This window comes from Perissodus microlepis, chromosome 18 (genome assembly GCF_051167445.1).
Source record: "Perissodus microlepis isolate ML-2025 ecotype Zambia chromosome 18, ASM5116744v1, whole genome shotgun sequence".
NCBI classification, from domain to species: Eukaryota; Metazoa; Chordata; class Actinopteri; order Cichliformes; family Cichlidae; genus Perissodus; species Perissodus microlepis.
Window position 1 is genome coordinate 1,775,882 of NC_140478.1, and position 22,587 is coordinate 1,798,468.

The 22,587-nt window shown below is 40.9% G+C and overlaps 2 protein-coding genes across 3 annotated transcripts; both read right to left on the reverse strand.

The window, feature by feature from the left end:
* Positions 1 to 2,179: 2,179 nt before the first annotated feature.
* Positions 2,180 to 10,249, reverse strand: dnajb6a (DnaJ heat shock protein family (Hsp40) member B6a). The gene is made up of 8 exons (XM_084912491.1): positions 9,632 to 10,249; positions 7,100 to 7,206; positions 6,538 to 6,647; positions 6,303 to 6,368; positions 5,644 to 5,754; positions 5,358 to 5,501; positions 5,042 to 5,246; positions 2,180 to 3,003 (listed from the first exon to the last, which is right to left on the reverse strand). Exons 2-8 carry the CDS (start codon positions 7,162 to 7,164, stop codon positions 2,898 to 2,900), a joined length of 807 nt encoding a protein of 268 aa, XP_084768617.1. The 5' UTR covers positions 7,165 to 7,206; positions 9,632 to 10,249; the 3' UTR covers positions 2,180 to 2,897.
* Positions 10,250 to 10,353: 104 nt separating this feature from the next.
* On the reverse strand, positions 10,354 to 21,701 carry exoc3 (exocyst complex component 3). Of its 2 annotated transcripts, none has more exons than XM_084912489.1 (16): positions 21,540 to 21,701; positions 20,259 to 20,457; positions 19,793 to 20,012; positions 19,495 to 19,667; positions 18,600 to 18,812; positions 18,031 to 18,209; positions 17,554 to 17,670; positions 17,274 to 17,391; positions 16,863 to 16,988; positions 15,943 to 16,043; positions 14,927 to 15,037; positions 13,710 to 13,851; positions 12,863 to 12,985; positions 12,557 to 12,718; positions 12,022 to 12,143; positions 10,354 to 10,994 (listed from the first exon to the last, which is right to left on the reverse strand). In XM_084912489.1, the coding sequence occupies exons 2-16, from the start codon at positions 20,400 to 20,402 to the stop codon at positions 10,790 to 10,792; spliced, it is 2,256 nt and encodes a 751-aa protein (XP_084768615.1). In that variant the 5' UTR covers positions 20,403 to 20,457; positions 21,540 to 21,701; the 3' UTR covers positions 10,354 to 10,789. The 2 variants fall into 2 exon arrangements, with proteins under 2 accessions (XP_084768615.1, XP_084768616.1); XM_084912490.1 differs by having other exon boundaries at positions 20,259 to 20,460.
* Between the last annotated feature and the right edge of the window lie 886 nt (positions 21,702 to 22,587).

Below are 22,587 nucleotides of genomic sequence, written 5' to 3' on the forward strand. Positions count from 1 at the left end.
GCCTTTCCTTCAGTAACTCGGATTAACAGGTCATTCATGGCAAAAGACTGTGACATGTAATCACCACCAGTAGGATGATGTTGCAATACTCACACAGAATGCACTGAAGATACTGAACATCACATTTTTAACAGAAAGGATGAAGCTCAGCAGACAGAGATGAACTTCTTCCTCAAAAGATGTTGATGTGATTTCCTGAAGCTGGAGGATCACAAGGAGCTACCTAGTTAGCTCATTGCACTGGTGGTTGAACTAGTTGTGTGATGCAAGCGTAGCGAGTTTCTCTTTCACCTGAGAGCAGCTGGAAAGCAAACAATCTGTGGTTGAGCTCTGACACACTGCTGCCCTCTTCTCTGCAATCTACTCTTAAGCCAGTTAGTCCTAACAGTAAATAATGCAGAGCACGGCCAACGTGATGCAGATGATATTGACAAACTCCTCGATACTAATCAGATCTCTGAACACAAAGACCCACAAACACAAAGTTATGTACATTTTTGCTACAAATACATAAAAATAATATTTGGGGACAGGAAACAGGGAAAAATTCAACACACTTGAACCACAAACTGTAAAGTATTCATTAAACTCAATGGATCCATCAGCCGCATGGAGGAACTGGACAATGTTGTCCATCATATACTGGAATGATGAATACTGAACTGACGTGACCACAACAATCACAGGGCACCGTCTGAAAGAACGTCATCCACCTCTGGCACCAATAACAATATAATTCAGTGGAATTCTGTATATGATAAATGGGATCATTTCAAAAAACAGACCATAATGTACTGGGCTTTGAAAAAGACACAGATCCGGAGAATAATTTCTTGTCTGACATCAGTGACAACTGTAGCTCAGGAGGTAGAGCAGGTCATCTACTGATCGGAAGGTTGGTGTTTCGATCCCTGGCTCTCTTGGTCTGCATGCCAAATATCCTTGGGGAAGATACTAACTCTAAGTTGCCCTGCGATACATCCATCAATGTATCAATGTCTGCGAATGTTAGTTAGTAAGCACTTAAAACCATAGAAGAAAGTGCTTGGGTGAATGTGGCATGTTGAATGAACAATAGGCTGTGAGGTCAGTTCCTTGATCATTAATATGCAAATCCTGGTTTGAGTGAGGAATCAAGGAGGCCATTTACGTGAAAAGGAAAAGACCATCTCTGAAACGAGGAAGATGTACCTGAGGGTCCATCTGTCACCATCTTACAATGCTGTGATTGCAGCCATTCCCCAACTCTGTGTGAATGCTACTCATCGTCTTTGATCAGTGGTCATGACAATTTGCATATTAATGATCCAGGAACTGACCTCACAGCCCATTGTTCATTCAGTGGGCTGGACCAGATGTGCAAATGTATAAGGTTGGAAACCTGCAGTCAGCTGAGACTGAAGAAGCCACTTGGATGAGTGACAAAATGTTTCTCCCACTGAAGACGTCCAGATGGACAAAATCGACCTCTTGGGATTTACTTACCTGGATGATTGAGCACGCATAATGACAAATGCATTGAATGTTTTTCAGTGTCACACAGGATGTTTACGATGAAGAAGACAGTTCTGGACACCTGCTGATGTGCCAGTTAAAAGAAAATGATATTCCCCTGAAGGTGCTGGTGCAAACAGATCACGTCAGCAGACAGGTATGCTTCTTTTGTTAGGGGACTAGAGTCATTTGGCACAACCAACATGTTTTTGATTTTTGTTCTAACATATAAAATAAATAGTCAACTCTGAGGCAGCTCAAAGAGAAAATGTGGTAGGAATATACTAAAATACTTGATGTACGTTTTCACTGTGGTCACTAATACCCCTTTAAGGTTTAAGACTAAATTTGTGGCCTGTTTTAGCTCCAAAGAGGAAGGAAACCACAAAGTTCAATGGGAAGATTCATTTTTCCTCGGTTCTCAGGCCAAAGATGTGATGTAATCCAGGCCTGTGTAACTACGAGTAAATCACTAAATCTGCAAGCAAGGAATTAAACTACTGTAAAATATTTCATGGTGGTACAATCGTTATAATACTGCTGACTGATACACCTGAGAAACTATTCATTTCAACACAGACTGAATAAATAAAGAGACCAACGAGTTTTTAACCACGATGGACACTGAAAGCTGAAGCAGAAGCTGTTCATCTAAATCCCTGAAAACTTAACGCCAGAGCCAGCGAATATTTCAACATCCTGAAAACAGGATGAAACTCAAGATTTATTGGTTTACAAAGTACACAAAATTCCTTCCATATTCATTTGTCATTTATGGAACGCCTTCCATCAAAAGCTTTGACATTAAGACTTGACATCAACAGGTATACATGCATCATTAAATAAACAGAAACACACAGGTATTAGAACATATAAAATTGCAAAACACATCCTACCAGCATTGTGTTTTTAATAAAAATAAATAAATATTAAGAATCGGTTAGACAAGCAATAAATGTGGGGTGCTGGGATAGAAACTTCTTACCCACGTTTCAAAATGAAAATCATTTTTTTTCCGATTCAGATGAAAGAGCAAAGTCACGCCTCGTTGTGAATGACGCGAAGCTCAAAGTACTGAAATGGGGAAGGTCATATCAGAACATCAAAGCAATACTGTGGTCCCGAATGTTAAAATAACACCACCCTGAGCAAAAATAAAGGACGGCTTCGATTCATAGACAACAACTAAATGCATAGAAAACCCTTGGAGTCAAAGTGTTGGTTAACAAATGAGTCAGCAGGGGAAGGACATGAATGGAACAGCACAACATAAGTAACCAACTAATGAAACACAGCTATTATTACATTGTTTTGTTGCTTTGTTTATTCCACTGTGAGCTCAAGTTTTATTGGGATCTCGGTACTGAGGTAACACGTCTCCAGTGGAGGATGTTTGCGTGTCTTCACTTGTGTTCCAGTCGCAGCAGCTGCTCTTTGCCATTAATGGTTAATGAGCGTAGCCGGCCGTCCTCTTCCACCTCAACTCTCTCCTGACCGTTCTCTACAATTCTGCAGAAACAGAGAGCATTTGACACCATCTTAATCGTGAAAATCCTTTTACACGTAAATGGGAGCAGCATTCGTACCGCTCGTCTGCTGGTGCAGTGTTTAGTCTGCTGAGATGTTGCTGAGATGATGATTAGGCAGGTGTAAACATGGGTCTAACTAAGCCTCACCTCCTACTTCCTTCCTACTCTCCTTAACTCCTGCCTACACTTCAGAAAAGAGCTGTTTTTTGGAAACTTCCCTCCAAATTAAATGGCAAAAGTGTGTTTGGCTTTTTCTTCTTGATGCTGTTGTACTGAACAAAGTGCTGAAAATTACACTGGAAAAATCTTCAACAAAGGACACACAAAGCTACAGAACACCTCTGGCTGCTTCTATACACTGATTCAAGCAACGGATCTTTTCCACTCTGAGGTCGCAATTTGACAAATGTTTCATGGTAAATGGTAAATGGACTGGTTCTTATATAGCGCCTTTCTACTCATCTGAGCACTCAAAGCACTTTACACAACTTGTGCATTCACTTCATAGCTAACATTCACACACATTCATTTGGGGTTAGGGGATATTTGGGATATTTGGCATGTAGACTGCCAGGAATCGAACCACCAACCTTCCGATCAGTGGATGACCTGCTCTACCACCTGCTACAGCCACCCCATGTTCATGTTGGTTCAGTTTGAAATGAAACCATCCATTTGTCCTCTGCTTCACAGAAGAGCTATGCACTGATTTGATGTGTCGCTTGCATGCAAAAGTTGGAATTGATTTAAACCAATAAAAAAATAAACTGTGAATGTGAGCACCTGTATGGAAAGTCTAACCTGTACACAGGAACACTGTGAAGAGTTAAAGACACAAATGTACAGGACTGATCCAAGTCTCGATTTTAAATTCACAGTAAGACTGTCCAAAAACATTCATTATCCATTATCGATCATCTATCAGACCACATTTAGATCATTTTATAAACATCAGGGATTCAAAATGCAATAAGCCAAGTCTGATCAAACTGTGACTCTGTGGAAAGGTAAGAAACAAAAAATGTTAAATAATGGTAAGTAATAAGGCGACCTTAAACTGGCAGAAAGCATGAAGCATTTATTGATATTATCTCCGATCATCTGGCTTTTGCGATGCAAACATCCGTACACGGTGCATGATAGTAGTCAGGAAAAACCTGTGGCAGAAAGCTTAGACCTTTTTCTGATTTACTGATTGATACGATTTGCACAGCAGTTCACAACTATCAGTGACAAATGTGCCACTCAAGGGGTCCAGAACAGAACTCTGTTCCAGAACTGGAAAACATAGAGCCAGTTATGTTGTTGGACATCCACATGTGCCCACAACAGGTTATATGCACTGGAAACACTGGAAATCTTCTGGGTTACAGAACGCGAACGGTTTGTTTACATCAAAGTAACTGTAAGTATAAAGATTATGGGCTTCTTCCCGCTCACAGACCAGGAACACATGGACATTACAAAGATGGCTGCCATGTGATGAGACTATTACTACAAGATCGCCGCTGTACTAAAGCAAAACCTCAACCAACGTCTGCAAAGCTGATACCAGAAAACCTTCAGCCTAATCTGACTGTGATCTCAGCTGTGATTAAAAAGCATTCAGTTTTCATACAGTACATCCAGCTGAGGACATTCCTAAAACTCCTCAGAATTCCTCTGAGAATCGGTGTCGGCCAGCTGCTCTCGCTTCATTCTTAACCTGTGAAAAGCTGCTCAAAGAGCTGCTTCCCTGACAAGTGATGTATTGGATGGGTCATGCATTGAAAGGACTCACTGTGTTGCTACACCAGGACGCGATGATTTGTGTTCATCTTTCATTAAAGTTAGCACGACTGTTTGGTTTAGAATTGGGCGACACGGAAGTTGAGCTCATTGATGACACCACAGGGATGGAATAAAGATTTGTGCACGATAACTGAGAATAGATTAACCGTACGATGCACATCACTGCTATGTGCACATGAGAGAGTCACAGTGAAGATTTTGTCACATGCTATCTGGTAGGTTAGTACCTTTTAGTAGTGATCTTCCTGCCGTTGACGGTCTTGGTGGAGGTAGACACAGATCGAAAGTTGCCCATGCTTCCTCCACCTCCTCCTCCAAAAGAGGTTGATGAGAAAGAGGTGAAGCCGCCACCTCCCATACTGCCCATTGTTGTCATGTGACCCATGTGACCGATATGACCCACGGCGCTCATGGAGCCAAAAGAACCAAAGGCTAAAAGTAAAAAGTTGATCTGTTTAATTCATTTAAGCAAAAGATCAACATTGCCAACAGTTTTGGAGCCACTCTGCTGCGGCGTGTGCTTTACGCTGGCTAACAGCTTACCTGGGTCAAAAGGGGAGAAGCCGGCACCGAAGGCTGGGAAACCAAAGCCCCCCAAAAAAGGGCCACCTGTCCGGCTACGACTTGCCCGGCTTTGGTGCCGCCGGCCACTACCAAAAAACGAGTCATCACTAAATGGATCTGCACCTGAGAGGAGAAAGAGTCAGAGCGCAAGAATAACTGAGAACCACAGCAGGAGGCCCAAAGTCTTCAAACATGCAGCTCAAAGCTGGACGCAGTCACAGACTCAGTGATGTAGCAGCTTTGTTCAGCTGAATGGAGGTCTTACCAAAAAAGTCTGCAAATGGGTCTCTGGCACCAAAGAATTCCCTGAAAACATCTTCTGGGTTACGGAACGTGAAAGGTTCATGGAAATGGTCTCCATTGTGGAAGTGCGCCCCTGAAATATCAAGTCAGTCAAAAGTGATGTTAAAAGTGTACATCCGACCGGAGCCGGAAAATAATTCCAATTCCTTGGAATCGTTAAATCTGCCTGCCTAACGATTCCGCTTATGAGTTCTCGCACTCTCACTATGATCAGCTGATTTCAGTTCGTGTGTCTGTGGAGGGAAACAGTGACGCAGTCTCCAGCGTGGATATGGACATTCATTTTATTTTTATTATACGAAAGGATGAGAGTAATATGTGCAATAATGACTTTGAGTAATGGGCCCACCACTGATCACAACAAAGAGGGGAAGCACCTCCAACATGCACAAACATTTGAAACACAGCATGTAATTATTTTGTGGAAGGGAATAAGGGAACTGGAAGATCCCACCCCTATGTGCACGATTTGATAATCTCCATGGAAAATGTTAAAGTGAACGCGATGACGCCCTCACACACATCGTAAAAATGCTATAAATATGATCTCGTGCCAGTGTTCAAACCAAACAAACAAAGACGTTCACAAAGTTACAGGTGCATTTAAAAAGAGATGCTTACCTCGTCCACCGTTGCTCCCTGTCAGCCCCTCTTTGCCATAACGATCATATATACTCCTCTTGTTTGCTAAAACAGGAAAGTGACAAGTTTCAAAAGCTGAAAAAAAAAACTGTGAAAACAGTAATAAATACAATAAAATACAGAAATACAAGGATCACCGAAGAGACAGAATCGTGTGTTTTCACTGAGTCGACCTCAATGAAAACACACCGTCACACACAGATGTGATACAAACCATCAGACAGGACTTCATAAGCCTCTGACAACTCCTTGAACTTCTTCTCAGCCTCCTCTTTGTTCTCTGGGTTTTTATCTGGGTGCCACCTCAGGGCCAGCTTTCTGTACCTGCACACCAGAAGTAAAAGGTGCTGTTGCAGTGAAAACAATGAAAGCATGGCTTTTACCATTAAAGCATTGAAGACATTCAATGAAAAAGTACAGATGTAAAAGAGCAAAACATGAGCACTTCTGATCTGAATTTTCTGACCAGGTTTCAAAGTGAAATGTGCCGCCATGTTTCAGCTGAAGCCTCGAAGCACGCTGCAAAGCGCTATGTTACGTGTCACGTTATTCATGTACATGTCAGAGGGGAAACTATTACTCTTCTCACAAAGGATAGTTCATTCAGCTCCCAGGTGGTGCAGATGTGACGCAGCTCTGCAGCATTTACCTGTTAGCTTGAACTCCTTCAGCAGTTTATTAATAAAGCTCAAAAACCAGACAGCCTGAGAAAACTGCAGGCGATGGCATCTCTGTGCAGGTTCTCAGCTAGGACCACATTTAAAACTTCAACTCACGCTTTCTTTATGTCATCTGCAGACGCATCCTTCCGTACTCCTAAAACCTGGTAGTACTCCACCATGATGAGTGGATGACTGGAGAAACTTCAGAAAGCCTGGTGAACCTGAAACAGTGAAGACAGCCACTGCTTATTAGCTTGATCATTAAGTATCAAAATCACTGCGTCCTCAACTTAGCAGTGAGAAAGTCTGCAGAAATATTGAATTCATGCCTCTCTGGAAGACTTTGGATTTCAGGAAGTCTTTTTGTGGGATCGCAGTCAAACAATCAATTTGTTAAGAAATGTTCCAGACTGAGCCGAGTGCCTCAGATGTGTTTGCGTGGCAGCTATAATAAGATTAGATCAGATTCTCTTAACAACAGATAAGAAACTACACTGGCTCCTTCATTACCTTATTCAGCAAAGAGGCACTTCCAAAGTGAAGCGTGTGTTGCATTAGTTTCTCGAGAAACTGAATGCTTTAATAAAAGTCAAGATGAATCAGGTTTCAAAAGTATAAACAGTTGGGTGCTGAAAGGAATTCTGTGAAACTCCACACAGAAATGGTGGTGTTGGTTCCCAGGATGTTCTTGCTGTGAGGCAACAGTGCACCACCATGCTGCCTCATGTGATTTATTTACTTCCAGGGTGGATTACTGTAATTCGTTATGATCTGAAAAGTCTTCAGCTGATCCAAAAAGCTGTACTAAGAGTACTGACCGGGACTAGAAAGGGAGAGCATCCTTCTCATACTGGCTTCCTGTTAAATTCAGTACTGAATTTAAAATCCTGATCCTCACATACAAGGTCTTGAATAATCAGAGCGGATCTCAACTTGAAAACCTCACAGTACCGTATGAGCCTGATAGAGCACTTTGCTCTCAGGCTGCAGGCTTACTGATGGTTTCCAGGATGGAAACTAAGTCCTTTGTATGACTGTTGGGTCTTTACCCACAATACGAAGCTGTTGTTGTGATTTGGTGTTTTAGAAATAAAACAGAATTGAACTGAAATTGAAAACTTTTTTAAAATGAACATTTATGCATTTCTCTGGCACAGGGGCGTTTCCAGGGGTAATGGGTGGGACTGTGTGATATGGTGTTTTTATGCTCACTGTACACAGAGTGCGACGTGACATCACCTGGTGCGTGCCGTGCTATCTGTGGTGCTTCGACCTCTTAACTTTTGTAACCTGGCATGTTGCGCCATGGCCACTGCAGCCGGGTTGAAGATACGATCGTGTTGGTTTTTATTGCCACTTTAATGATATTCCAGCTCAGGAGTTAAAGGGGAACAGTTTAAAAAGTTTGCAAAAAACCAAAAAACTTGGCAAAGTCCTTGCTTCCAGTTTCGACTTCTTCTCTTCCAATATCAGCACTCATGTGGTGGTATTATCTGAGGCGTCCTGCGCCTTAACCACGGGCAGCGATAGTGCAGTGAGCAGTACAGAGGCTATACTGACGCCCTTAGCCCGATCCCTGCTCTGGTACAAAAGGATTAAAAATAAAAATGACATTATCAACAAGAACCTTTGTAGTAACGTTTTTTTAAGGTGAGAATTTTGTTAAAATAACAGGTTAAAACTGGCCCAGTAAGTGGAACGCTCCCTTTAGAGAGGCAGCGAGGATCACAAAGCAAACATGAGCGAATGCTGTTGATGGCTGTGGGACACACGCTGCTCTACCACTGGATCAGATGCTGTGTGTCATAAGGTGGAAAAGGGCTCCCCTCTGGTTCAGTGTATGCAGGTTATGAGGTCTTCTGATCATTTTGAATTATAATTCTGTGGATCAGTCATAATGTTGTACTTTATAGTTAGTTTTCATTTGGACTTTTTCTTTTTAATCCAGTTTAATTTCGAGAGTGGGCTTGCTCGCTTCAGTTTTATTGGTTGTAAATGTTTCGTTTTAGTTACTTTAGTTTAATTTCTACTAGTTTCAACCTTAGTATTAGTCGTTTTATATGAGCGTTATTAAAGTATGGAGGGCATATGCCGTGATTCAGAAAAATCAGTGCAGGTGTTACAACAAAAAACAGAACTTTTTGAAAGCAGCGCCGCTCTTCAAATTAAACTGTGAAAGATTTTATTTGATTCTTCCAAGCTCCACATTTCAGTATTTTGAACATAAAGATGTAGTTCAGCCCTGTGAGCCCCTCCTGTGCACAGACGTGTGGCCTGAACATGAAGACCAACAGCTGTGTCTCGCACTTTTATCTGCCAGTTACATATGTAGTCTGAAAACAGGCAGACTGAGAAGATTTAAACGTAAAATGGAAGAATGCCTTTCAGTTACCATCTGAACCGGACGAAAACTCACTGGGCTTCACTTCTCTGAGCGGAACCCAGAGTAGCTGCTGCTACCCGGCTAACAAGGGCTGAAAGAGCCGCTAATGGTAACAGCGAGAAGACTAAACATAAGTATATTCAACAGAAAGCAATCTCACTGAAATACTACTCGTACCAGTAGCTGCTTGGCGAACCTAAAGTAAGCTAGCTCTGGCCGGCAGTAAACAAAAGTCGCCATAACATGAACGCTATCAGTCTTACCCAGCGGAGGATCAGCAGTCTGCACTCTCAGTCGGTTTGTCGAGCAGACACACGGTCTGATAATTGGGGCGTGACAGAAACTAAAGAGGTTTATTCATCTTCAGCAATCTGCACATTCTCAGATTTAACACAACGTCCTGTTTCTTTCTTCTTCCCCGCCTCGCGTCTTCTTTAGCTACGATGCTTAACAACAAGCTTAGCGTCTCTATACCGCCGCCCACCGGACACAGGCTGCATAGCTGCTGACCACTCGCTGAAGTGTGCAGGATCGCGACTTGGACAATCATTAAACATTTCCAAACAGACGTATGGGAATTCGTTTGTCGTATACTTTTACCCACTGTCAGTATTTACAGCACGTTCCGTGTCTAAAATTTGCCATTATTATACACCAGCACTGTACAGAAACTGGATACAAACTTCTTGAACACGCATGCCACAAAGACATGCATGTCAGGTTCACTGGCTGTAGGTGTGCACAGTTGTCTCTGAGCAACAGATTGGTGACCTGTCCATGGTGAACCCCACCTCTTGTCCCATAACATCGAGGATGAGGTCCGGCTGAAATATGACACTGAATGAATTACACTAGGAGAGCATCACCTGACTCTCTGGAACCTTTGTCTGGTTGGTTTTAGCTTCTGGTGATTACCAAAACTTTTTGATCCAGTTGTTTTTCATGTGAACTTTCTATGAAATATATTAAAAAAACAAACAAACACTTGAATACCACGGCCTCTTGAGTTATTTTTCTCTTAAGGTATCCTGCTTTTGTTCCATTTCTTTTCATGCTCAGTCCATACATGTAATTTGAAGTATCGGCTATTAAAAATGAAACTATAAGTTAACTGAATGCTGTACACAAGTCAGGGGACAGCTAAGGTAAAGAAACATGACTGACAAGAAACAAAGTAACACAGGGAAGTTCAGTAAAAGGAGAGGACATAAAGTCTTGTGATGCTTTGCACCTCTAATTAAAGCCATGATGCAGTCCATTTATACAATACAAATTGTATTTGTTTAAGCAGGCATGTGATCAGGAAAGAAGGAACAAAATGAGTGAATACAGAAAACAGAGCAGGCTGCAAGAACCAGTGAAAAATAAAGTATCTTTTGTTATGCTAGTGTGACCGAAGGAGCTGGACATGGAAATAGGCTTTATTTTAGCAGCTTTGAGGTTGCCATGGAGGTCATTGTAGTCATGGTCGTCATGGCAATGGTGGGCACAGCGATGTCTTTAAAAATGGACTGTGTGACACCAGAATGTGACACTTTATTCTCGCTGAGCGTTCCGATGATCATCTGCCGCATCTCCCTGCTGGCATCACCACGCACAGCAAGCAGCGCCTGGATGTGCTCCTCCCTACAGAGAGCCGGAGGGACAAACAACCTCAGCCACGTGTAGGCAAACTCATTACAGACACATGCTGTATTCCGCGTGGTGTAGCAGTTGATGGCCTTGGTAGCACTGTCACGGCTCACTCAGTGATCAGGCACACTTCAACATTAGCGAACCCCAAGGCACTCTCTTTTTAAACTAAGTCTGAAATGCTTTTTTCTCATGGCATGGTCATGCTTAACAGAAAGAACACCAACACGATTCAGCGTGCACACCCTCATCAAGATGTGTAAACAGATTGCATGAAAAACTCTCTTTTCTAATGCTGCGACGTCAGGAGCAAATTCCCACCTGGAGTCAGAGTGGAATATTAATCAGTTCTTTGATGTTTTAACTTTGTATGTTTTCCTTCCAAAGAGCACTTTAACTAGAAGCATTTCAAAGTGGACATTTAGCACTACATGTACAAAGGCTAACTTACATCATGGAGCTCTGCTCTCAAAGGCTGACACAGATGTGATTCTGTCTGTGAAGCTGGATTTAAGAAATAAATGCTTAAAGTTTATAACCTGGTGATGTAACCTTCTGTACTGACAGAAGATGGCGCCAAACACTCAAAAATGTAAGCACTTCTTAAATCCAGCTACACAGACACTGTTACAGCTCTGTCAGTTTTGGAGAGCAGGGCTCAATAAATGAGCTTTATACACTTAGTGCTTAATCTGCACTTAAAGCTCCAAATCAGTAAACACACAGCATTGAGAACAATAAAACTGATAACTAAAATGTATCAAATGAAAAAACTATACCTGCACACTATTTGTGTAGCGTTTTTTCAGGGTAACTACTGCAATTAAAGCTTATGCTATTTCCTCAAATGACCATGAAAGCAGCAATTTGAGAGAAAAAAATGTTTAGTGTAAATGTGCCATATAAAAAAATGATCCCATCATTTCAGTTCTTGTATATGTCTAAAGTACCATGCTGAAAATATGGGAATGATGCTGACAACAGCTGGAATGCTAGTCAGCGTTAGCATGTGTCTGTGTACCTGATATCAGGATATTTAGACACCAGCGTGGAGACCTCCAGGAACAACAATGTGGGGTCAGTCAGCTTGAACACTTCTGCAATAGCAGTGATGGCACCACAAAGCCAGTCTGTGTCCTCACCCTACATGGTTAAAAAACAAAAGAGAACCAAGAATATTTTCATACGCTGCTGTGTGAGGATCGTGTGTATCATCTGCTTGGCTGTTAAACTCTTCACAGTACATTAATTAGAGTTAGGGTACAAAATCCACACAAAAACAAAACTTTAAAGAGTCAAGTCTGAGCTCATTTAGGTCAATATAAAAATCAATGAGGTATTATGTTAAATTAATATACATTTTAAATATATTTTAGGAAGTCAGACATTATTGTAGTTCATTTTTTTGATTAATCTGAAACATTGTAGTCATTCGAGATCCTGGATTTTGGATTTTCATGAGCTATAAGCAGTAATTATCAAAATGAGAGAAGAACCACACACGTAACTGTCCACATATTTCCATACCAAAGACCACTGCACACATGTGAACTTACCGCAGCCAATTTTCTAAAGAGGAACTTGAACTGATCAGCTTCCTTCATCATCCTTTCAGCTCCCTCCTTTCTCTCGTCAGGGTTTTTAAAAGTGATCCTCTTTTGCATCACTGCTTTAATGTACTCGACTACCACCCTGCGCAGGGCCTCACTCGTCATCTCCTGCACACAGCACATAGAGCAGGTTAGTCCTCAGAGTAGAGTTACACTACAGCTGTGGAAGCTACGGAAACAGCTCAGATCTACATGCTGAAAACATCGTTATTCAATTTCACTGGACTCTATGGCTGTTTGCAAAACTTCTACCTGATTGAAAGGTTTCTTAATCTTGTTGAAGTCATTGAAATAGTCCTCCACCGTCACACAGATGGTATCCACAGCATGAGAGCCTGTCAGCCACTTCCTGGTCAGCAGTTCGTTCAAGTGACTCTGGAAAATGTAATGAGAGAATAATTTGTAATCAGTATATAAACATCTGAGAGTAAATTCTTATCATTCATTCGTAATGCTAAAATAAATCCTCATTTGTATTTTTTGTTATTTTATTGCAGAGTTTAAGAGGTGAAACCTCTTAAACTCTGCAATAAAACTCAACTGCACCCTCGAAATCTTATAATAAGAGAATTTGTCTTAAATAAGAGTTTGACTCACTTTCAGCTGATAAATCTGTAAAGTTTTTGTGTTATTATTATTACAATGTGTGAGCAAGGAGAGCAGGCTGGCCATTTACTCGCTCAAAGACCCACGAAGCAACAACACCTAATATACAGCAGATTCATTTGTCTCTCAACAGGAAATATATAATGGATTTAAATTTGATTATAAACACCTATATTCCTTTGAAGTGGACACCAAAATAGTAGCTAAATGCTTTGCTGCAAGACTAGAGAAAGTACTTCCTCTGAAAGCCGTGGACTGAACGTGACAGACGTGTTTTCTGGAGCACCCAAACAGTAAAACACTACTTTCAGGCTCTGCGCATTCAATGAACATGACTGGTATCCTTTTATAATATATTTAATAAAAATCCGATTACAATATCAGACCGGAGTTTTTTTTTTTTTTTTTTTTTTATAGAAAATGAAACTAGAAATACAACAAACAACATATAAACATGTAGTAACTATAGTATTATTAAAAATATACTTTTTACCTCAAGATCAAGGAAAACTTCATCTAACAGGAACTGACAACCCTCCTTTGCCACCTCATTGAGCGTCCTCTCTATGGCAGCATCACTGTCAGTGGGCTCTGATGACTGAGAGTACTTCCTCTTCAGACTGTTGATGGACTCCCTGAGTGACAGATGGGACTGTTTACAAATGAATCTTCAATACACGACTGACCCATAAATCAGTTTCACTGACAGACACAGCATCAGCGGTGAGCCACTTTCACCAGCCTGTGTTTACAGAACATATCACATCCTAGTGGCTTATATTAATACTGGCATATTTTTGCATGTTTTCTCACCATAACTTCCAGAACACCACTTCTGAATTTGTGATGCTTTTTAAACACGAACAAAACAGTATGCAAAGTTTTGAAAACTAATTAAAACTAATAAATAATACAAAGACATATAACCGTATAATTGTTTAAACAGTACAGTCATTGCTAAATGTAATACCAGTAAAGCATGAATTTGGGTAAAACCTGTGCAACAATAAAAAACACATGATGCAACATCTTCCAGCTGACTGCAGTTCATAAAGAGTGACGGAGGATTCTACGAAGGACTGAGTAGCACACATTGCTGACAGTGGCTTATACTGAACATTTCACAGCATCAACCAATAAGCAGAGGCCTTTGTTATGAAAAAGGGACAATCCTGTGAAATTCTTACAATCACTGTCCCATTACTTTTATTTTGAAAATCAACACACATACCTGTGGTCAATAAAATAACTTCTAAAAATAACTAAAAACCTGACACACACGTTGTCCCTCCTGTTAGCCGCTGCTGTCTCTTGTGCACCAGAATGTGTGTAACAAACAGGAGCAGCTGATGAAAGTGATTTGCCTTCATTAAGATCTCAGCACATCACAGCTTTCCACAGCTGTATGTCTGAGCTTGAGCTCAGTGTCGCTGAGCTCTTACTGTATCAAGCACAGGTAAGCAGACAGAAATCTTCAACAATCTTTGCCAGCACACTGCCAGTCAGTGTGATTTGAACTTGTCTGAGATCATTCGTAGATGCACCTATGGTGTCACAATCTTAGGTGTTCATGCCAACCGCCTGCCCGCCCAGCGAGCTGATGACAATACCCCATCAGTCTGTTATGGCTGATGGGGTAAATTACAGAGTAATCCACCTCTTATTTGGATAATATGTTAACACTAGTTCATGAATGAAATTACAACTCACTTAAATGTCTGGCAGTTGTTAATGATGGCTATCATATACTGTACATAACACTGAGGCAGCTGCCTGTCTCTCAGGTGCTCTTCTTTGTAGCTCACCGCCTCCTCCCTGTACCTGCAAACAAAACACACATAGTTACTGGTAAAGATATTTCCGTAGTTTGTTCTCTTACTTGCTCTCTAAATGGATGCAATTACTATTCATTATTAGCTACTTTTAATTTGGAGAACCAGGGACTTTTATGAACCACGTTGAGGGTGTTCGTTTTGGGCCCAATGTTGCAAGATGCACTTGTAGCACACTTCCAAATGAAGTGAGAACAGAAACAATTAGAACCGGATTCACATCACAACAGTTTTATTCATCACAATGATCCAGATTCTCTCAAATGTTTAACATACGTCAAGCTTCTATTCAATGATTAATGACAAAGTCTCATCACGCTGGTTTTAACTGGTCCACAGTTTTTCAGAGAACTGTGTGAATTGTTTCAATCTGTCAGTCTCACAATAAGTCAACACTAGAAAATGCAGACTAATAATTCTCGCACAAATTTTAAACAATGGTTATGTTGTGTGAAACTGTGGTGTGTACTATACTATACTATACTATACTGTGTACTATAAGGCCATTAGTATATAGTGCTGTGCAGCCTCAATTCATTAAAGTTGCTGGTGAATGATTTTACCTGCAGCACCAGAATGGAAATAAAGGTATTTGTCAGTGTAACTACATGCAGTGAGTTGTCCCTTAGCGTACACCTCAGTGGAACTATTAAGTCCTCGTGAAAAAAAGTGGTGCAAACAAGGAAATAGCTACAGGAAAATACAAGTTTGTTTACACAGCACTAGGGTTTGCATATGTCTGAGCATGAAAATCAAGGCCTGAAACTCACTACTGCAGGAGGTGCTTATCATAAAGCTGTGGTTTAAATGACACTTTCATAAAATTCAAAATCACACTGACATTTTTCTTGAACTGTTACAAGAAAAGTAAAAAAAAACATATGACAGAAATACCTGATAAGGAAAGTGTTCATTTGTTTCAGGCAAAGCTTCAGAACCTTTTCTTTAAAATCTCCATCAATCTGTGCAGCAACTTGTAGGTTCTGCTCAAACATCTGAGGAGTCGAGACAGAATCAGAGGAGCACTTTCAAGAAGCAAGTACAATGTAGCAGACATCACACAGTACACTGGATGTCACAGCAAATCCTTTAAACTGCAGTCAGTGAGGTACAGCTTCAGTCTAACACTGTGCCTGATAAAAGTTTCCATGACTGTCCACCTGATCAGTGTGACCGCGATACTTCCCCCACCACGCTTTAGATCTCATTTTTTCTTCATCAAGTGCAGTGAAAATAAACTGCTTTTAACAATGAGCAGTGTTGGAGAGTAACTAGTTAAACATAACCAAGTTTAATTACAGTTGTATAAAACTTTATCTCCTCCTTTCTGTGCTCTGCCTCTTCTCTGCCAATCAAAGTGCATTACTGCAGCAGTGAACCAGGCTGAGGCAGGTGAGCATGCCAGTGAATAAGCAGAGACAAATGTTTACAGGAATAAAAATGGTGCAATATCAAAAGACACAAACTTAACAGAACGTGTGGAACCTGTAAAGGATCCTCTGCTACTGTTGAAACATCTTTACAAATAATCAAGTGTAGTGTGTTTCACGTAGTTAAACTAATTAACATAGTTACATGGCTTGTTACATTTTAAAGAGGTAACTAGTAATGCTATTGAAAAAACAGGCGTGGTCTGTAATATGAGTGTTGACGCTTAGTTAAAAAAAACAGTGTGGACATCATCTGGCTGAGAACATTTACACGAGGCGTGTTATCAACACGGCCACTTAACTCCAGCGAACCCACAGTCCAGGCATACTGAGAATCTTAAAGCTCTATACGGGCTCACTCCTCACAGGGGAGCTGGGCGTTACCTGAAAGACGATGGCCGGCAGTGTGGTCTGATAGTATCCGTCTTGATCAGCCTCAGGCTCTGTTTCCTTTTGCCAGTCTTTCTTATCCGTTTCCAGGGCCTTGCGTAGCCAGCCTGTTATATTAGACTAAAGACATGAACGTCAAACAGAAACAGGAATTGACTTGATTTCTGTTCCTTGTGACATATTGTCATTTTTTAATGAGATGCTGACATTACAAGTTACAGATATGAGGACATGAGGAGTTGGTTTTTTTGCAGTTGGATGTTCAAGGAGCCGGTCTACTGTAGTGCAGCACTCGCAGTTTTTAATTACATGAGAATTTAAACTGCACAACATACTGTATAAATAAATATTACAGGCACAATAACTTGAATGAGACAATCCAGAGAGTTCCTGGTAGTAACTTACTGTAAAGGTCTTCACATATTTGCTGAGCAGGTCGTCCACCACCTCTCGAGGCAGCAAAGGCTCCAGCTGGTGGATGTCACACTCTGAACAGAGCTCTGGATGGCCCATCATCTCCACGCTGGGACACACACACACACACACACGTTCTATAACAGTACATCTGTCACACCTGCAGATTCCTCATGAGCTTTGCTCAACAGTAGTAAGATGCCCCAAGGTTAGGTCAGTTTAAATACATGCTTCCAAGCAAAGACTCGCAAAGTGTGCTTTGTGTGTGTACCTCTTATATGTGTTGAGGACCCACGTCAGAAGAGACACAATCTCATTAGCCTCCAAGTCCTCAGAGGCCAGTTCTTTGACACGCGTGGACACAGCATTATGGTAAAGACGGAAAAACCTGAAACACGCATACAGGGTGCACATGTGGGTGAGCACGTCTCTGAATACGACACACAAAAGCATATATGTAGAATATATTGTTGACTCGTGTTTATTTAAAAAGGACAATGCATACGAATGAACATGAGCACTTAAATATACCAGATTTAGCCAGACTCATTTTCACATGTAGTCCTGGCGGGGTCTACTAAATGTACAAAGCCCCTTTACCTCACTATGGAAACAGTTTGATAGATCTGCAGATCTTCAGTTTTTTAATGATGTACAAATAACCTGAGGATTGTTGGGACTGAAAGACATTTATAAACATTTAGCATAAATGTGACTTCACACTCTTACAAGAAATGATATCTCTGACCTGTTGAATGTGTTGTAGTGTGGGGGGAAACACTGCACCATGAGATTTTTGACAACAATCAGATCATCCAGAACATATTTCCTGGTTATTTCTAGAAGACGAACCAGCCACATTTTATCAGCCTCTCTTGTGACTGCTTGTGTGCCCTCAATGCGGGTGCTGACTGTACCCTCCAACACCTGCAAAAGAATCCACCAAAGGCTTCATAAATGCTCACTGGCTTTGTGGCTGCGTCAACCATGACTGCAAACACAGGTTTAAATGAGTCAAAGGGGTCTCCATAAGTGGATGGAGATCACTGCAGACATACACCAGTCCTACAGCTGACAGAATACTAACCATATGGTCAGAAATACAAAGACTGAAATATTTTATGAAGAAAATGAAAATAAAAGCAAAGGCAAATTAAATGTAAACAAGTTTTGGATAAGTACACACAAACACAATGACTGATACGATTTAAGAAGAGTTGGCAGGTACTTAAAAAGATGTGGAGAGTTTTCAGACCCTTTGTAATTGTTTCTGTAGTTTTTTCTCTCAGTATTTACAAAGTATTATTCTGTTCTGACCTCAAACATCTTGTCCTTCCACTTTTTGGGCCGCCCAGGCGGGATGAACCCAGTCTGCTTTTTTCGGTCAACCATACGCCGATCAATCTTCTCCTCCCGCTCAATGATACGAACTACTGACACCAGCATGGTGGGGTCACGACGAACTGTTACCATGGACCGCTGCAGTACCATCCATAATTGTTTAGCCAGCTCGTCTGACAGTCCCTGAACCTGGAAGAGAACAGAGAGAGCGAAAGCTTTTTGAGGCTTCTGAACAACTACTTGTGTTGAACCAGGCCATATTTTTAATCACAGGATTTTTTTTGTCTGGTTAAATAAAGGTTAAAAAAAGAAAGAAAAAGAATGAACACAAGTTTAAGGAATTGGTGTCACTTCATGAAGCCAGGTCAAACTATTTTTTACTCATAAACTGTATTTTTTTTTAAACACTTTTACTATCTGAGATTTTTATTCACTTTTTTCAGACGTAGCTCTTTTATGCCTTTTCAATGCTTTCAACATTCAAAGTTTTCAAATGACAAAAGTACCTGCACTGTGTGTGAATGACACTGACTTGTCCAATCAAATTCTTCAACAAAGCAGGTAATGCCAGTTGACCGGGGTGCACGAACTTGTACCCAAGAGGACAATTCCAAGTGACAAGTGGAACTCGGCTTTGCATGTATTCTACATGCATATTATTTGCATGAACTTTAAGCACACTGTAATGGAGTTTGACCACAAAATGTATTCTAGCAGGCACGTGCGCGCAACCACACAGGTAGTCTGAGCAAACTGTACTTATTTGTAACGTTTGTTGTATTCTGTGATGGATTTTGTTCCAAGCTATACTTTTAGGGGCAAGGCTGCCACCGGTCCAACTCTCTACGTCGACTTTGCTATGTTTGCTTACATCTTCAAAGTAGATGGAAATGAGATGCATGTCACTGGTGTTCTTGCTGTCCATACGGTACTGCTCATACATGAGGTCATCACGTGAACACTCCAGCTCCATCAGCTTCCTGTGGGCCTGCAGCAGCTCTGCCTGTTCTATCAGCTGCTGTGTCTCTCCCACTATCTCTGGCACTAGACACAAAGCAAAGGAAAAAGACACCCATGCCAGTAAAAACCAAGAGCAGATAAGGTTTCTATAGTAACAGAATATTGTTGGCATCTTTTAGATTGAAGTTTTTAGGTTCAGCTAAACTTACCAGAGAAGATATTTTTTAGGTTTTCCACAGCAGCAGCCAGCTGGCTGTGCTGAACTACAGCATCCTTGACATCTTTTAGGTTTTCAATGGTGTTAATGCTCTGCCTCCAGTCTTTACTGACATCAGCCAATGAACTCTGGATATCTTTGACATCTAGCAGAGCACTGTGCAGCTGGGTCAGTCCAGTCCGAACACCATCCAACTGGGACTGAATGGCTGCCTGAAGAACATCAAGGACCATCAGGAAACAGATTCATGTTCAGTATCATTGTTGAATTACTGTGACTTAATAACCTTGTGCTATATACAAATGCTTTGCTTTCTTGTTTAACGTGTATCCATCTACTGTGTAGATTACTAATTAATACATTCGCTATAAAAAATACCTTTATCTCAGCTGTTATTGAATTAAATACTAGACATTGCTAAGATAACAATAACAGTACACACAGAGGAAACACATCACCTTGAGCCGCGCTTCCACTGACGCCTTTTTACGGGCTTCTCTTCTTCTGTATTGCTCCACTTTATCCAGCTGATCTGACCTCTGCAGCATCCCTGCCACACGCTGCACTGCAGTGGCAACTGCCTCCCTGCTTGTTTCCTCCATAGTCCTGCTCAGCAAATGGGGTGTCAGGTGTGTCCAAAGGTTTCCACACAAGGACCTGCTTAAAGAGAGAAATATTGAAAGGGCTGATCTTTATGTAGTGCTTTTCTAAAACACATTTAACCATATATTCATGCAATGCTTTGCTTTACAAACTTTAACACTCATGACTGGTTTAGATACCTTGATTATTGTGGACATTAAACACTACGTGTATAAAGGCTAATTTACACCATAAAGCCCAACTCTAAAACCTGGCAGGAATTTTCACACTGTCTGGATTTAAGAAGTAAGTTTTTTGAACATGTTTAGCACCATCATGTGCCAGTAATTCAACTTAATTTAATTTGATCTACAGATGCTCTTATCACTGTAATAAAATTTTGAACGCTGTAGGCCATAACAAGATCATTTGTATCCTTCTCTAATTCTGTTTCTGTGCTGTGATGAGCTCTGAAACTTGACTGAAACTCTTCAAATAAGCGATTCCTCTGCAGATGATCAGTTAGCTGTTTAGCAACTACTTTTTCAAGAATTTGCGACAAAAGGAAGGTAGTTAGCCACTGGTTTTGGGGACTGTATGCTGCGGGTCTAAGATGGTATTCCACTTGTGAAGACACATACAGATTTCAAAGGTCCTGTTTATAAAACCAATAATGCTGTGCAATTATTGAAGGTAATGTCTAATCCTGACACATCACATGCACGTGAATGTCACGTCCATTATTTTCTTCCGGTTATCCCATCCGGACGAAGGGGCGCTGGAGCTGTCACAGAGCAAGAAGCGGACTAAACTCTGGGCAGCTCTGTCGCAGGGATAGAAAGCCATTTCCAGATGACTCCGGCACAGCCTTTGTCTTCTCGACAGTACTTCATTGGCAGACACTGTTAAATGGCTTCTGTGGTCCTAATGCCGCCGCGTAACGTTAATGCAACACAATAAAAGCTAGTGTTGTTTTTGCACTGACAGCTATAACACCGCATCCGAACACTTGACTGGATCAAGTATACAATTCAACTAACGTTGAAATGAAAACAGATGATCCAACGTAGTAAATGGATGCTAAGCTAACAACAGGCGAAAACGTCCCAGTGTCAGCGACAATACAACAAGCTAGTTCTTCAGACCCGGAAACTTACCTCACTTAAGGCAAAACCAGAGGGAAGACAAAACCCATATCTACCAGTATTAAATATATTATTATTTCAACTAACACAGCCTTTGTTGTCGTTGTTCAACTTCCTGCTCCCAGCAGCGCAGGAGACGCCTGCTGCTCCTTCTTCTTGGCTGTTGACAAACAACGAATTGGTGAATTACCGCCACCAACTGGTATGGAGTGTGCATCCAAATGTCACACAAATGCGTTTGTCCAAGATAATTAAATATGGCCTGATAACTTTTGCTTCCTGATTTATTTCTAAGTCAATCAATTAAATCTAGTTTAAGATTAAATCAGTTTAGGCTTTCAATCAATTTTCTTGCTTCTTCCTCATACAGTGTAATATAACATTCTCTATTGTCTCATCAATGCTCACATTTTTCATTGCAATGTTTCCCTAAAATGAATAGTTTAGCCCAGTGTGCCGAAATCTGAGATGTGATGATTGTTTTTTTTCTCCTCCTTCCTGTCTTTTCTTTCTCCCATTGTTTTTGTCATCTCTCCTTCATTTTGTGTTTGTGTTATATTCAGTGTTGGTCAAGTTACTTGAAAAAAGTAATCAGTAACTAATTACTGATTACTTCTCCAAAAAGTAATCCCGTTACTTTACTGATTACTTATTTTCAAAAGTAATTAATTACTAAGTTACTTAGTTACTTTTTAAAAACACGATTTACAACTCCCGTAGCTTTCTTGGAAGTTTAGGGTTTTTTTTCGCTGTACAACAGACACTAATGTTTTTGTCACTTTTTACAAAATCAAACTTAAAGTAAGGTCAGTACTTCCAAGCTTTAAATGCTGCACGCTCATACTCTCTCCTGCACTCGATATATGATCCATTGTTGATCTGCACACAGCTGTTGTCATGAACGTCGCACTTGCTTACGTCACTGTCATGAGACATTCTCGCAAAAAAATCACGGTTCTAGTAACGCAGTAATGCAGCGTTCCTACGGGAAAGTAACGGTAATCTAATTACCGTTTTTGCAATAGTAATCCCTTACTTTACTCGTTACTTGAAAAAAGTA

Bases quoted from the DNA above. Each gene is read 5' to 3' on its own strand.
- dnajb6a (XM_084912491.1), bottom strand. From the start codon at position 7,164: ATGGTGGAGTACTACCAGGTTTTAGGAGTACGGAAGGATGCGTCTGCA. The intron at 5,247-5,357 runs GTAAGCTGTTAG...TTTTACTTTTAG, and splicing joins CTTCTCCCCTTTTGACCCAG to CCTTTGGTTCTTTTGGCTCC. The intron at 3,004-5,041 runs GTACTAACCTAC...CTGTTTCTGCAG, and splicing joins AGGAAGATCACTACTAAAAG to AATTGTAGAGAACGGTCAGG.
- exoc3 (XM_084912489.1), bottom strand. From the start codon at position 20,402: ATGGAGGAAACAAGCAGGGAGGCAGTTGCCACTGCAGTGCAGCGTGTG. The intron at 16,044-16,862 runs GTAACGCCCAGC...TCGACTCCTCAG, and splicing joins TGCCGGCCATCGTCTTTCAG to ATGTTTGAGCAGAACCTACA. The intron at 15,038-15,942 runs GTATTTCTGTCA...TTTTGTTTGCAG, and splicing joins ATGAACACTTTCCTTATCAG to GTACAGGGAGGAGGCGGTGA.